This window comes from Telopea speciosissima, unplaced genomic scaffold (genome assembly GCF_018873765.1).
Source record: "Telopea speciosissima isolate NSW1024214 ecotype Mountain lineage unplaced genomic scaffold, Tspe_v1 Tspe_v1.0061, whole genome shotgun sequence".
NCBI lineage: Eukaryota > Viridiplantae > Streptophyta > Magnoliopsida > Proteales > Proteaceae > Telopea > Telopea speciosissima.
In genome coordinates, this window is record NW_025317397.1 from 77,714 (window position 1) to 93,077 (window position 15,364).

Genomic DNA, 15,364 nt, shown 5'->3' on the forward strand with positions numbered 1-15,364 from the left:
AACATACCACAGTCAGCCATGAAAGAAATAAAGGGAGCGGAAAAATATTCAAGGGCATTATCACTGCGTAAACTGAGTCTGAATTTCAGTAACAAAGGCACAAAAAATGGTAAACAACTCAGAACGACTTTTCATTAAATAAATCCAGGTGACCCTAGAATAGTCATCGATAAAAGTAACAAAATATTTAAATCCCATCTTAGAAGTAACAGGGCAATACCCCATACAACAGAATACACTAAAGAAAAAGGGTACGCAGACCGTTTATTGACTCTAAGGGAATAGCTCACACCGTGGAGCTTTCCAAACTGACATGACTCACACTATAAACTAGAAAGGGAACTAAAACGAGGATCCAACTTTTGTAGACTCTGCAAAGACGGATGGCCCAACCGACAATGAACCTAGTGTGGAGACAAAACACTGGAATAAGAAGCTAAAGGAGAGTCTTCAAGATGATACAACCCCCCTTGCTCACGTCCCCTACCAAGCATCTTCTTTGTCATAAGATCCTGAAAAACACAGGAATCAGGATAAAAGGTCACTGAGCAATTGTAGACTTTAGTATTTTTACTAACAGAAAGCAGATTATGAGGGAAGTAAGGTAAATGGAGAACAGAAGACAAGGATAAGGACTTAGTTGGGTTGACAGTGCCCGTGCCAGTGACTTTGGCAAGGGAACCATCACCCAATGTAACACTAGACTCTGAAGACCGAAAGGAAGAAAAATTACCCGACACACCAGACATATGATTAGATGCACCTGAATCAATGATCCAGGGACGAGAAGTGGAGAAACACACGGTGGCACTCCCTGTCTGGGCAAAAGTAGCTGTGGAGGAAGATGTAAAGGGCTGAGAAATCTGAAACTATGTGAACCGAGCATAATCCTCATCAAACAATCTCACCACCTTACCCTGAGAAGGTGGAGCAGGAGACTCGGTACTAGCTGCTGAATTAGCATACTGCTGGTGCGGTGGCTTCCCATGAAGTTTCCAACAAAAACGTTGGATGTGTCCTGGTCGACCACAATGATTACAAGTCTTCACATAACCAGAATTTTCACTACCATTAGCACTACCACTTTCTATTCCACCTCCACGGCTAGCTGTACCACCACCACAGCCCCCATTACGTCCACCATTACCTCTCGCTTGACTAGAAGCAACAAGGGCAGAGCTCTCACCATGACCAGCTGCTGGTTCATGGGAACTAGCACGAGAAACATGAAGAACACGAGAGAAAGTCTCTGCGAGTGAGGCAACTTTATCACCTCCAAGAATAGTAGAGCGTACTGAGTCATATTCTTGGCCCAGTCCTCCCAAAAATCCCATGACTGCAAGTTCATGTTGATCTTGCATCTGTTTCACATCCGAACTAATGGGCAGCAACGCATTTAACTCTTCAAACATGCGTTTATAATCAGCAAAAATATTAGGCCAACGAACGCCCCTTCCTATCAGCGAGATAAAACTCTTGTGACAGCTCATATATACGGGATAAATTATTCTGTCCAGAGTACAAAACATGTAAGTAATCCCATAACTCCTTTACAGTATCTATCCGAGTCACTAAGTCAACAATCTGTGAATCCATACTATTCAACATCTGTCCCAGAATGCGTGTTGATGAGCACATTAATGTGTCAAATCTTAGGATCATAAGCATGCATTTTACTCATATTTTACGGAGCTACTCGGGTATTTTTCTGTGTTTTTCAGGTTTTAGGTCCTTTTTGGTTATTTTATGCTATCGGGAGTTGAATCTCCAAATTTACACGTAAAGCTGCCCAATGTTTTTGCATGGCTGTGTTCAGAGCTAAAATTTAGGCTAGATGGACGTGACGGAATTCAAGTATGCATTCGTTTAGGCCATCATGCAAGCGATTATCGTTTTCGGGCCGTAAAAGAATAATGGGTCAAAGAGAAGCTAAAGGAAGCCCAAACCGCGATTTTATTCAATGCAATCACTTACATGGGCTGGACTAATGGACCTAGAAGACCAAGCCTCCAGTGATCCGTGAAATTCAAGGGCAGGATGGGAAGAAGTTTCATTAAAACAACCAAGGACAAAGGAGGAATTTCACTCTAAATTAGATAGCAAGCAAAGAATCGGCCAAGGGAAGGCTTGCGCAAGTTTGAGAGGAGATATAGTAGGAGAGATAGGAAAGGAGAAGAAATAAATAAAAATGAAAGAAAAAAATCCTATCTCTCCCACTCTCTCTCTCTCATCCCTCTTTCCTATTTTCTCTCTCCCTATCCACGATTTTTCTCTCTCTAATATTTTTTTCTCTATGCCACCTCACTTTTCCACCTCCCTTACCCCCTTTTACATCTCTATTCTCTTTTCTCTTTCACGTGGCCTCCTATTATCTCTCTCTCCCATATCTTTATTCTATCTTATTTTATTTCATTTTTTTTCCTATTTTATCTCCTCCTCTTTTTCTTCCCTCTCTCCTAAAATCTCTCTCTTTCTTTATTCTACTTCCTTCCACCAAATATCCCCCTCTCAAGCTCCCACTTTTTTTTATTCTATTCTTTCTCTCTCCTATCCTTTCATCTCTCCACATCTCTCCTTATTTTCTCTCCTTTCTTGGCTCCTACTTTCTCTCTACACACCCCTCCACGGTTTCTTAGTTTTTTTTTTTATTATTTTATTTCAACCAAGAAGATTCGGTGGAGGGGTTGTGACTTGTGACGTGGATTGTTTTGCATCTCTATATAAGAGGGGAGAAGAGAAATCGATAGGCACTCTCTATTTTTCACTCCCTATCCCCTTGCTCATGTGTTGAGCTCCTCTTTTATTTTCGTTCATTGTACTAGTCTTTAAATATTAATGCAAGCTTTTATTTCATCTTCTCTACTTGTCTTCTTAGATTAGAATTCTTATGTTCTTAGATTATTTCTTTTATGGTGATGTAGTTAATTAGGATAGTTTACACGATAATGTAAAAGCAATTCAATTAGCATCTTCTCCAAGGTGAGTGTCTTCTTCTCTTTAATTTATTTTATTTCACTTTAATGGATCCACTATCTCACCCTTCTTCTTTATCTCTTGCCATGGTCAACTAAACCCCTCTCTCTTAGAGTAGGGCAAAGCCATGTAAGGAGGAGGAGTGGGATTGACATGCAAGTGATAATGGACACAGGGTATAAGGTAGATTACTATGGGTTGCCGCCAACACGAGGTATGTCACCCATGGAGGGCTATATACCTGTTAGCCGTACCCGTAGTGATGTACTACATACTCTATGATTTTTGGTTGTTAATTGTTAGGTTGCCTAGAACTACCCATGGATTATGTAACTTCTTTGCATGGAATATAGTCCATTGGCCAAATGCTTGGTGACCTAGCTATCCTTGTTTTGACATGTTAGTTGACCTCCCCTAATTTGCATGGTGGATCCCTTTCTCTAAGAGACCTTCATATACCTAGAATTTAATTTCCATTAAACTTGATTATTTTACTGCTTTCCTTTATTGTCAAAATTATTTTTCAAAAATTTAATCATGTGGTTTTATCCTAGTCAAAATTAGGTCTTTAGTCTTTAGGTTTTTCTTTTTGATAATTCGATGCTTTCCTTGTTTAGATAAATGGTTAGGACGTCAATTTGGTAGATGCATGTGTTAGGACCATAGTTTAGCTTAATCCATCACTTGTTACACTTTCGCCTTACTTGAGAAAAGTAAAATAGATTGGCTACATCTCCCTGTGTTCGACCGTACTCGTACGACCCGTACGCTTGCGGTTAATTTTTAAATCTTAAACACGTGCATCTACAATTTCTCACGCTTCATCATCCTATGGTTTGGCTTTTGTAAGATGTTTCTGTTGGCCATGACCAGTCAAAACAACCCACACAGTTTTTTTCCATTGCTGGAAATTACTCACCCCTTCCAATCTCTTCTCTGTAATAGACTAGGAAGAGCCCAAAAAAACCTCAGAGATAACACCTTTGGAATCTTCAGTTTGGTCACCCATCTCGACCAAGCAAATCAATGCAGAAATTCACAAATAACTAATAAACAAAAGCAGAAGTGATAAACCAGCAAGCAAACACTACCACCAACAACCACAAAAAATCAGAGATAAAAATCGATACAAACTCAATGTCCAGCAAAAATCGATACAGGGAGAACCTTGCAAACAACCTTCAAACCACCAAAAAAGAGGAACAGAAATCGAAGAATAATCTCTTCCAAAACCCTGAATCGATATCAAGCAACCACCATAAAATCGAGACTAGGTTCTTTTATATAATCATGAACCAGTCTCAGTAAACTCCACCAAAACCCAGCATAGGGTGCTGCAACCCCTTCAAACTGTGGTCACGAAAATCTGCAAACCTGAAGCCTTCAAAACCGCAACACTGTCTTGATCAATCTGAGAGTAATCGAGTAGGTCCTAGGATGTAGAATCGACTCCTAAGATCCTAGCTCTGATACCATGTAAATAAAATCAGATTTAATGGATACGATGAAGAAGAAGAGAGGAGGCTGTAATCCTTTGGGGAGAACAACCGATTAGATTGAACTCCCGCCTTTCATTAATCTATATAGGAATAGGGTACACAAGAGACAAGATGGGATAAAATCCCCAAAATAACCCCACTAAACCCATCTCGACATCTAACAGAAAGGAACGAAACATGAAAAAAAACTCAGACTTAGAGGGGACAACATAAACCCAAGTCAATTGAGTACAGTTATCAATAAATGATAAAAACCATCGGAACCCACCCCTAGCAATAATTTTAGACGGTCCCCATAATTCCGAATGAATGATGATAGAGAAAAGAATATTGCTTGTATTATCACTGGGAAAATAAGGGGACCTAATTTGTTTAGCAAGTTCACCAATGTCACAAGTAAACTGGTCCATAGTACAATGCTTTACTAAAGATGGAAATAAATGACTTAAAGCATGGACGGAAGGGTGACCGAGTCGGCGATGCCACTGAAGTAACTAAGTCAGAGCACTATCTGCACATAGGGTGTAAGCTGAAACTGGGGAAGATGAGGCACTGATAATGGGGTCCAAGTAATACAGCCTATCAAGTACCCTACCATATCCAATCGTTGCTTCCATCGCTAAATCATAAGAGACACAATGTGTAGAATAAAAGTGAACACAACAGTTAAGATCAACAATGAGGCAGTGAATGGGAAGTAAATTGCATAGAGGTTAGGGACATGGAGAACAGGAGATAAGGAGATGGTGGGGGAGCAGGAAACAGAACCTTTACCAGAGATGGCAGACAAAGAGCCATCGGCAACCCGGACTTTTTCCTTACCCGAACAAGGGAGATAGGTACAAAACATGTCCGAGGAGCTAGTCATATGGTCAGAGGCCCCTAAATCAAGGAGCCACGGTGGACTAGAAGGAGAAGAAACATGAAAGATACCCGATTGGGCAAGTTGAGATGCAAGTGCAGTGGAAGATGGTATGGTGAAAGATGAAGTACCAAGCTGGGTCATCATACATTGGAGATCCACCATCTGTTCTTAAGAAAAAGGAGAGACTGTAGTGGATGACGAACCATTAGTAGTCTTAGACATACGAGCCTAAGACTATAAGGATCACCTCTTCTTCGCTTATCCGTTCTCCCCATCGGTTTCGCAAAGTCTCCTAGCAAAGTGTTGGCCTAGGCCAAGGAGTGTCTCCTCTCCAGCCCCCTCCTCTTCTTCTCGAGGGTTGAGCCTAGTCCTCCCTTGCTTGCGTTTTTCGATTGTTCTATTTTTTTTCTTCTTTCTCCCCAGTTTAGTGTGGTTCTGTGTTTCTTTTTCTCCTTTTGGTAATGAATTTTATTCACCCAAATATATATATTGTTAGAATAATAACTGTGGGAGTATTTTGAGCAACAGTTGAATTGCAATTAGGGCTGTGACACTGTTCACGTGAACAGTGTCGGTGAACAGTGTTGGGGCATATATGTAATTTTTCCTATTAGGATTTTATTATAAATAAAGAGCTTGGGTGATCACATTGATCTATCCAAGCACTGAGCTCTAATTCTCCCCTGTTAACATGGCATCAGAGCAGGTTTGACTGTGAGTTCAAATCCCTCTCTTTTCTTTCTCCCACATCTTCTTTCTTCTTCCATCTTTCTCTTTCTCTTCCTCTTCTCTTTTTCTGCTTTTTTTCATTGTTGCAGGGCAGCACTAATAAGGCGATCCATGGATCTAGTTGCTGCCCCTCAATACCTCATTCATTGATGACCTAATTCAAAATTGATAGCAGTTGTGCCACTTCCTACCTGCGATTTTCGAAGCTTCAATTTGGGGACTGCTTCCTTCTCTATCAGTGAGGATCAATTCTCCTTTTTTCTCAAAAGATCAAGACCAGCAGAGTTTTCTTGACAAGCTACTATCTTCCAGCCTCTTCCCTCCATCGATATCAACAAATTTTTGGTTTTTACAAAACCCTGACAATATCAATCTAAGGTTTCTGGGCATCCGTTATTGCTGATTTTTTAAGGAGTGTCTCACCATCATCTCTGGAGAACTCGATCTGATTATTGGCCCCTACTGCATCTTTTTTGGTTGTTCTTTTACATCAACAGCACCTTGCGATTTGGGTTTTTTGTCACAACCCTAACAGGCATCGATCTCCTCAGTGGGTTAGGTTCTTGAGCTGACATTTGGAGGTTATCCTCATCTACCAAGGTGGGCAACTTGTTCCTTTTTTGAGGACCTTCTGCCAGCTGGTTTGTGAGAACTGCTCCCATATTCATCTGAATTGATTTCCCTTGACATCATATTTGGATCTGACATCTCTTCTGCCAACTCTGGTTCTGATGGACAAGGTCATAATGACAACATTCCCTTTGTTGTTAATTCAATAAAATTGGATTGATCCAATTATTTAATGTGGTGCTATCACACCAAAGCCACTTGCTAGAAGCTTCATGGTAAACCGGATGATTTTGAGGCTAAGCATATTTGTTACAGTTACACCCGAACCCTGACCTGAACTCCGAATGTAGGTCCGGAACCCGATGGATCATGGGTCTTACCCACTAGCAACCTATGGTATACTGACCCAGTGCTCATTTTTTAAGGGGAATCCCCGGTGATGTCATACCTACCGGTCCGGAGGCAACTACCCGACCTGTATTGCTGTTCCATACACCAGTTGATGAACAGCCTAAGGAACAGCCCTTGCTTAACCAAAACAGGTTTAAATTCATTTTTAAATGTTTAAACATTGTTTGATGGACACAAATTATACAAGGACAATGCCCTAGGCATGGCACAGGCCTCAGTGGGACCCAAATGCAAAAACAGCAAGGATTTACCTACTGGTCTATCCCTACTGGTCGATTGGCCAGTTGAATCGACCAGTGCTGCTATACTGCACAGAATTAATCTCAGATGTGTGGGGCCCAGTGTCTTGCAACCCGGATCACCTCCCTGTACCTAGGATGACTTGTGGGGATGTTACCCTAACAATGTGATCATGTGGGGCCCACTTTGGAGCCATTTGCATTGAAGAATGAATTCCTAGAATGCATTTTTCATAAAAATTGCACTAGGCAAACAGGCCTTAGTGGCTGGGCCTATATAAGCATGCCTTCAGCCCAAAATCTCCCCTGTTCATTTCGTTGGAGAGAAGGAAGAGAAGGAAAAGGAAAAGGGGAAAGGGAAGAGAGGAAGAGAGATAGCTTGGAAGGAAGAGCTAGAGCCCATCCTAGTGCGTGGACTGCCCAGGTAATTGCCCTTACCCTCTACTTATCCTATGATTCTTAGCTTTCTATACAAATTTCTAAGCTCCATGCATGATTAACTTCTGATTCTTGTAGTACAACCATGAATCTCATAACTTCTAGTGTTTAGATCATGTATTGTTAGCCTAACAATTAGGATCTTGGCATGCATGTATAAATCTGCCATGCTTGACCCTTCATCTACCATTATCACAGTAATTGCATGCTGTGTCTGTCACTTCTAGCCTTAGATGGTCGATTTCCATGTCTATAATAAGCTTAGAACATGACCCATGGGGCATGGCTTACCTGTCTCTAAATTCATGATGAACCCCTGACCAAATGAGCATCACAGTACTGTTCTAAAGCTGATAGAACCTCTTCCCATTCTGATTCTGAAGAACTATGTATGTGCAACCATGAATGATGGCTATGCAAGCTAAATGACCCAAGATCACCATGCATGTTTGATTTTTCACCATGTACATGTTGGTTATCATGCATGGAACCCAATGATGTCTTCTGATCATCCAAGCAGTCCATAGATCCAAAGATCAAAGCCAAAACAGTGCTGGCTCTTAAGAATTTTGAGCTGTACTTGCACTGGTCCATTGGATGGACCAGTACCAATCAACCACTACCAAAGACCTTGTCCAATTTCAAGCCTGATTAGCTCATCAGCCCATGGCCTATGAAACACTGTGAAAGGCCTTTTGCGATGGAACCCCAGCCATCCCAGTCTGACATCCTGAGACATGTTTCGGGCAACCAAAACCTTGTTTAAATGGAACCAAGGCCAAGAACCTATGTTGGTACCATTGGAATAACACCTAGGGACCCCTTATGAGACACCATAACCATTACCTGGAAGCCCCTGCACTTTTAGCAACTGTGACCCTACTGGTCCATTGCTACTGGTCCATTGGATGGACCAGTACCAATCGAGCACTGCAGGAAACCTAACCCTGTGCTGTCTCAGACCTACCCCAAGGTCTGAAACACCCTTTTTAGAGCCATTGGTATAAACCCCAATACAAAACACATCATTCCAGCCCTGTTCCTACACTTGGAGCAATGGGTTGATTGCCACTGGTCCATTGGATAGACCAGTCCAATCAACCAGTATTGATCATGATTGAATGACATGACCCTAACCCCTGAAGTTACTCAAAATAGTACCTAGGCACCCTATGGGAGCACCGTACATTTCATACTTGGAAATGAGGTTTGTGGTAGCCCGTAGAATGAGATACGGTTGATGCCACTCAACTCATACTTACTATGTAGATCATTGGGCATACCCTTATGCTATAGCCCTAACCAACAAGGGTGAATGTGTTGGGTGATCATGGCCTCTCGAATGCCGAGGAAAGCAGAAGCCGGATCTTGTTGTCATGGTTATCTGGGGATCTCCCAAGGGAGGAGTTGGTGCTCACTGCCCAGCGCAGGTTCCACCCACAATGATTGAGATGGCAACCGAAGAACGAAAGAGAAGCAACTGAGGTTGTCGCTCGAGTCATTGCAAGTAGCATATACCTAGTGACTTAGTTGTGCTACTAGGTGGACTAGAGTAATAAAATTGAACCCAGCATGTAGATTCATGATGATGATGGTTGTACCTGCTTGTATGATTTATTATTCATTTGATGGGCTCGGTGGAGCTCATCCCTCGTGGATTATTTCTTTTAGATGATTTTGCAAGTGGATATCTCCCTGAATGGGAGGATCATTTCGGACAGTTTGGTGATGGTGATCGTGGTCATTCTGGTGTGGACCCCGACAGAGGTGATTCCTCTGATGTGGGTGCACAAAGTTAGGTTGGAGGAGCTGATCTGATGGCGGTTGTCTTCTCTTTTTTATGTTCATAGAACATTCTTTTTGTGGATAGTTGAATGGCACTTTTCTTTTGTATAGCTTACAGATGCAGTTTTTGTATATTTTGTATCTTGATGTAGGGCTATGAAAAGGCCATGTATGTAAGCATGTTATGAAGTACTGTGGGTTGTGGGCTACCGTCGAACAATGTAATTATGGTGGCTCATTATGCAAATATAACACTTTAGCTTCCGTTGCACTCAGTTCTCAATATTATATTGTAAATGTTGTGTGTGTCTCTTGAGTGGTGTTTGCTTCTGGATCTTGGAGATTTGGAGGATGTGGTTCGACATCCTGGTCACCCACCCAACCCGCCTAGGGGGTGGTTTGGGGTGTGACAGTATTGCTCATGGGAAGTTGGAAAACAAAGCCAATCATACTGAAACTGTTACCACGACTCCTACTACTGACACTGGTCTCTTCCAGGATGAACTTCAGGCACAAATAAACCCCTACAGACCATTTTCGCGCGTCGTTACGAAAACGGCCGTAACTTCTTCGTTTCAACTCGGAATCAAGTGTCGTTTGAACCGTTATGAAGCTGACTCGATGGGCTACGCATCCATACTATTAACATCTCTAAAGAACTTAAAAACATTTCCTTAGCATCATCTCCTCCATTTTCACAAGAATTCACTTAAAACCTGAAAAGTACAAGAAAGCACCGAGTAACTCTGTCCAATGTGGTAAAATGTATGCTTTATGCCCTAAGATTTCACACATAAATATGCTCATCACCCTGCTAATGCAGAGTTCTGATGCCCTACCCTTGGATTGAATTAGGAAATCTGAGTTTAGGACAGAAGTGAGAGTCCAAAATTGACACTGAGATATAATCAGTTTCATCTCATAGTGTCAATTTGGTACTATACTTTTCAAACTAAAATCTGGTACTGTACTTTCCAAACTAAAATTTTGAACAATTGACACAGTATCCTGCTTCTAGAAATAAAATTTTATAAACAAGTCTTGTTGGTAACCAGTGAGCGATCCACGAAAGTGTAACAGGATCAAACTTTTGTTGGGAGATGCCATTCAATAAACTGGAAAAATGGAAGGATCGATTGTTACCTAGAGTTTCACAGATGCAAAACCTCCAACCGATGATAGCTTTTTCTCAATCGTTCCACGCAAAGCTTTGCGTTCCCACACAATCAAGCTAACTCCTCCACACTAGGGTTCTTAAAACCCTAGACTATCTCCTAGATCAAACACCAAGAGAGGGAAGGGAAGAGAGCACGGTTTTTCCAAGGAGAGGGGAGTGCTCCACGTTTTTGGATATGAGAGTGTTAGAGGGCTGGTCGGGCTGACCTTGGGAAGGGATGCCAGAGCCGGCCAGTCTTCTCCGACAACTCAATATGATTGTTACCGGATACATGTATTGGGAATTGTAGTAGTACCTATGAGCCTATTGACTCAGGCATTATTGTTAGGTAGATTAACCAATTAAAATTGAATCTCATGCATATAAGATTCATATTTGTTGCGTTTGCTTGCATGGTCTATTTCACTCATTGGGCTCAGTGGAGCTCACCTCTTGAGGATATCCCCAGTTTTAGATGATTTTGCAGGTACTGGTTTATCAATAGGTAATGAAGCTGTTGATGAAACTATAGATCTTCCTTATCTTGCTGTTCTGTGACAATCTTGTGGTTATTTTAATTTCCTTTCTTTCAGAAGTGTAATTATCAAGTTATTATACTTTTTTTCATAAATGAATATGTATATATTATAACACAGGTGTTTGGAATTTTTCTGTAAATGATGATCTATCTTTTGGGTAGTTCAAGTCTTCTGATGCATTCTGATATTCATTTATCATCTATCTACCCCTTTTGTGTGGTTTATGACATGTAAGTACTTCTTTTAGATCCTGGAGGATTGTTGGATTTCGTAGGATATCTGGGTCACTATCCTCCTAGGGGGTGGGTTCGGGGTGTAACACACTATGAGGGTGAGATCCCCTTTACCTACCCTCTCGGATTGGGGTCGTGACAGTCCAAGGTCAATCCAAGGTTTGGAATAGGAGTGGCGCTGAGTAATTTCATCATTCGGTGGCAAAAACCTCATGTGACTATATTGGCAAGTTGGCTTTTTGCATGCGCCGCAATTTATCATGTTTGATATCAGAGAAACATTAGAAGATGGATGGGGACGTTGCGATCAAACCAAGAAGTCTGGGATGCCATTGCTTTTGAAATTAGGGGCAAGCTTGGTCATAGCCCCCTCCCCCCCCTCTTCCCATTTCAGGGTTGTTGAAGCATCCCTTTCTCCCGAAGCATCCCTTTCTCCCTTTTGGCTGCTATGCATTCTTTTTATTTTGTTGTATAAAATATTATTCATCCAAAAAAAAAAAAAAAATCATTAGCAAAAGCAAGGTGGGAAAGTTAATTTGGACCTGCATAAGCCTAGAAAAAGATTCAAAAAGACGGGGCATCCATGCCTAAGACTTATCCAATTTTTAGAGAACCCAACTGGGCTCTCATTGAGTAGGATGGAGAAATGAGTGGAAGAGACACATGAAAGCACCAAATGAATGGACGAGAAGGACTATTATCTCAATCATGACTTAGTAAATTCCCAACCAGCAAAGTCACATGCTTTGTGGATTTCTGCTTTCCACACTGCTGCCAGAGGTGGGACTCCAGTCAAAAGCTCAGGTCTCTCTCTTTCTCAAGAGATAGAGAGAGCTTGTGCCATAGCTCAAACAAATGACAATAGGAATACTGTCCAAATACAAGAGCTTAGTTATTATCCAAAAAAAAAAATAAAGCATTGTTAAGTAAACACAGTTACAAAGTTAATTTCTATGTAAGTTATAATAATCAAAACGTTCTAGTAAATTATGGCAACTGTACTTCCTACAATTTGATTAAGTCCACGGACGAGGGATCAGGCACTGCAGCAGCCCGTCTTGCCTGTGCTGCGCAGAAACAAGGCCGTGTGAAAAGACCACCTTACCCCTGCCAGAGCGCCTTGCCTGAGTGGGGGTAAGGTGGTCTTTGTGCAGCATAGGCAGGATGGATCCCAAAGCACAAACAGCACGGACGAATTTTGGCCTACCAAAAGCTGATGGTGACAAACCAATAGAATTGTACCCAGGTGCAAGGTTGGAATAGTCGTGAATATAATGGAAATTCACAGAATCTTTAATGAGATGCAGATGCAGAATTGGACAAGAAGAGAAAAATATTTGAAATAAAGTAGAAAGACTAATATTATTAACATAACAGTGCAAGAATAAGAATCTAAATTCAACCATAATTTGGTGCAGCTGAACAAAACAACATAAATAAAAATTTTAGCGATCAAAGGGCCCAACATGATCAAGTTGTTTGCATAGGGCAAGATATGTAAGATAAAGAACACGATCTTTGGCGCCTGTACGGTGATTCTTTGTGTGCTTGCAAAAGTATTTCAACTGATCAAGAGTACAACACCCAAGCATCTGACCAAGAAGCAAGAAAAGCCAATTGATCTCCTTCTTCTTGTCTGCAATAATAGGTTTTACACTATTTACTTGCTCACAATATTTGCATGTGGGAAGCAAAGGATTCATCCATTCTTTAGGAGCTCTATCATGCATCTTACTCTTGTTTACCGCAATGAAACTTGCTATTTCAATGAACTTGCTTTTGAGGTCATATTCAATCTCATATTTACGTTCACACCTTTTGCATTGGACTTCACCAGAGATATTTTGTATTCCAATTGATAAAAGATGTTCAAGGTTATGTACAGTAGCACGACGGTTGGTAGCCCACTGATAAGGAATAGGGATTGTTTCAGTCTTCCTACCTGGACGAGCTTGTCCTTGTCCTTGTCTTTGAGCTTGAGCTTGTGCTTGTGCTTGTGTAGGGTTACGACGACGGGTGCGAAGATTACGTGAAAGACAAGGTTCAGGACATGCTATTGAGGAAGTAGATGTTGAAGGATCAGAATTAAAGGTTGTACATGTTAAATTAGCAGGACAAAAAAAAGGTGATAGTGAAGGGTCAACAGTTAAGGAGGAAAGATAAAGTAATGGATAAGAGGGTGGTAAGGGTGGCAGTGGCGGTGCCGGAGATAGAGGTGGTGGGGATGGAGGAGTGTATCTATATGTTGTTGGAAGAGAGAGGGAAAGGTTGAGTGCATCATTATCATCGAGCTCTCTAGGAAATGAGAATTGACAGTCTAAATTATTGTTTCTTCCGTCCATCTGTTCTTCATCCATTTCTCTGAAACATTATATCGAATACCATAAAGGTGAAAAGTTCAAAGAAACAGGTAAATGAAAGATAACCACATAACAAATATAAAAAAAAATTATTATTTCTGTAATACAACAATTCTAATATGTGAAATTAGACTAAGAAAGCTATTTGAAATTCCTGTCTAACAAAATTTATAATACTAAAAGATTCAAAATTCTAATAAGAAATTGGGGGAGGTAGAGGGATTTAGGTATGCCACCAGCTTTCAGCACACACCAATCATAAACCTGGACACAGGAGGGTAAGGGGATCTTTTTGAAAAAGGATTAAAGAGGATAACACATGTTGGCACCTTGGCGGCCCCAACCATTTCCCTGTGGCTACACGCCAAGATAGCGATCTCTTTCTCAAACATACAAAGGAAGATTGCATCAAATCAAATTATGTATTGAGAAAGAGATCGCTATCTAGTTGTGTAGCGCTTGCAACTGACCACTCTGAATGTGATATTTTATTTTAATGAGAACTCCTGATCCTGTGTCTAGGCGTTTTCTCTCATATGTATTATATAAACAAAAGAAAAAGATTAGATTCACATTGTAGTCTTTTGTGATGACAATATAAATATCAAACTCCTTATAAAAATATTCACCAAAAAATAAAATCCTTAAAAAAATAGTGATATTATTACATCATAAACTAATTCAAGCCTTTCCATCATCCATAAATCTATGGATAGAAGAAACTAAAAGGATAGAGAATCAATACTAGATTTTAATACTAAACCAATGTGAATAAAAATGACATAGAAATACTAACAATCAATGTGTGGCTAATTTATGCATTCAGAGAGGAGAGAGAGAGAGAGAGAGAGAATCAATCACTTTATTTTCAATCAAAATTGAAGAAAATTACTACAAACAGGTTTGACTACTGGAACTACTGCCTGAGGTTAATTTTCTTGATTCTTTTTCGATGACTTCAAAGAACAGTTTTGGATTAAAAATTTTCATGGAAAGTAGACTACAAAATTATGAAATAATGAATTAAACTTAATCCAAAATAGCTACCTATTTTCTATGACATGCAGGTTTATGAACTACAGTACAACTCATTCTGTCGCTTAAACTACTTGGGCTTTTCACAAAACTAAGAGTTGCTGATCCTAAAAGTTGATACTCATTCAACACTCATGCTAAAAGTTGAAAATTATACAAAATCCGTTTTCACAGAAGAACATGTAAAAAAACAAAGAGAGACAGATAAAGAGATGAGGAAGCGTACCTTGTAAGAATAGATCAGAGAGAAGAAGAGACAAACAAAAGAATAGATCACAGAGAAGAATAAACACACAAAAGAAAAGGTTAAAAGGCATAAGAGAATTTATACGTTGGAAATAAATAAAATTTTTAGGAAACGTGTGCTGTTAGAAAGTCTTAGTTAGTTCAATGTTTCCGTCTAAGTACAAGAATAGAGTTTTATTTTTTATTTTTTTATTTTTGGTAAATAGAATAGAGTTTTATTAGGTAACAAACTTTTAGAATGGCGCATGGGAAACAGAGATCGATAGGAATTGGACTCGAGATTTTA

General features: G+C 40.3%; 1 protein-coding gene across 1 annotated transcript; it reads right to left on the minus strand.

Moving 5' to 3' along the window:
- Window positions 1-12,882: 12,882 nt before the first annotated feature.
- Window positions 12,883-13,794, minus strand: LOC122647481. Its single transcript, XM_043840869.1, has one exon. It carries the CDS (start codon window positions 13,792-13,794, stop codon window positions 12,883-12,885), a length of 912 nt encoding a protein of 303 aa, XP_043696804.1.
- Between the last annotated feature and the right edge of the window lie 1,570 nt (window positions 13,795-15,364).

Bases quoted from the DNA above. Each gene is read 5' to 3' on its own strand.
- LOC122647481 (XM_043840869.1), bottom strand. From the start codon at position 13,794: ATGGATGAAGAACAGATGGACGGAAGAAACAATAATTTAGACTGTCAA.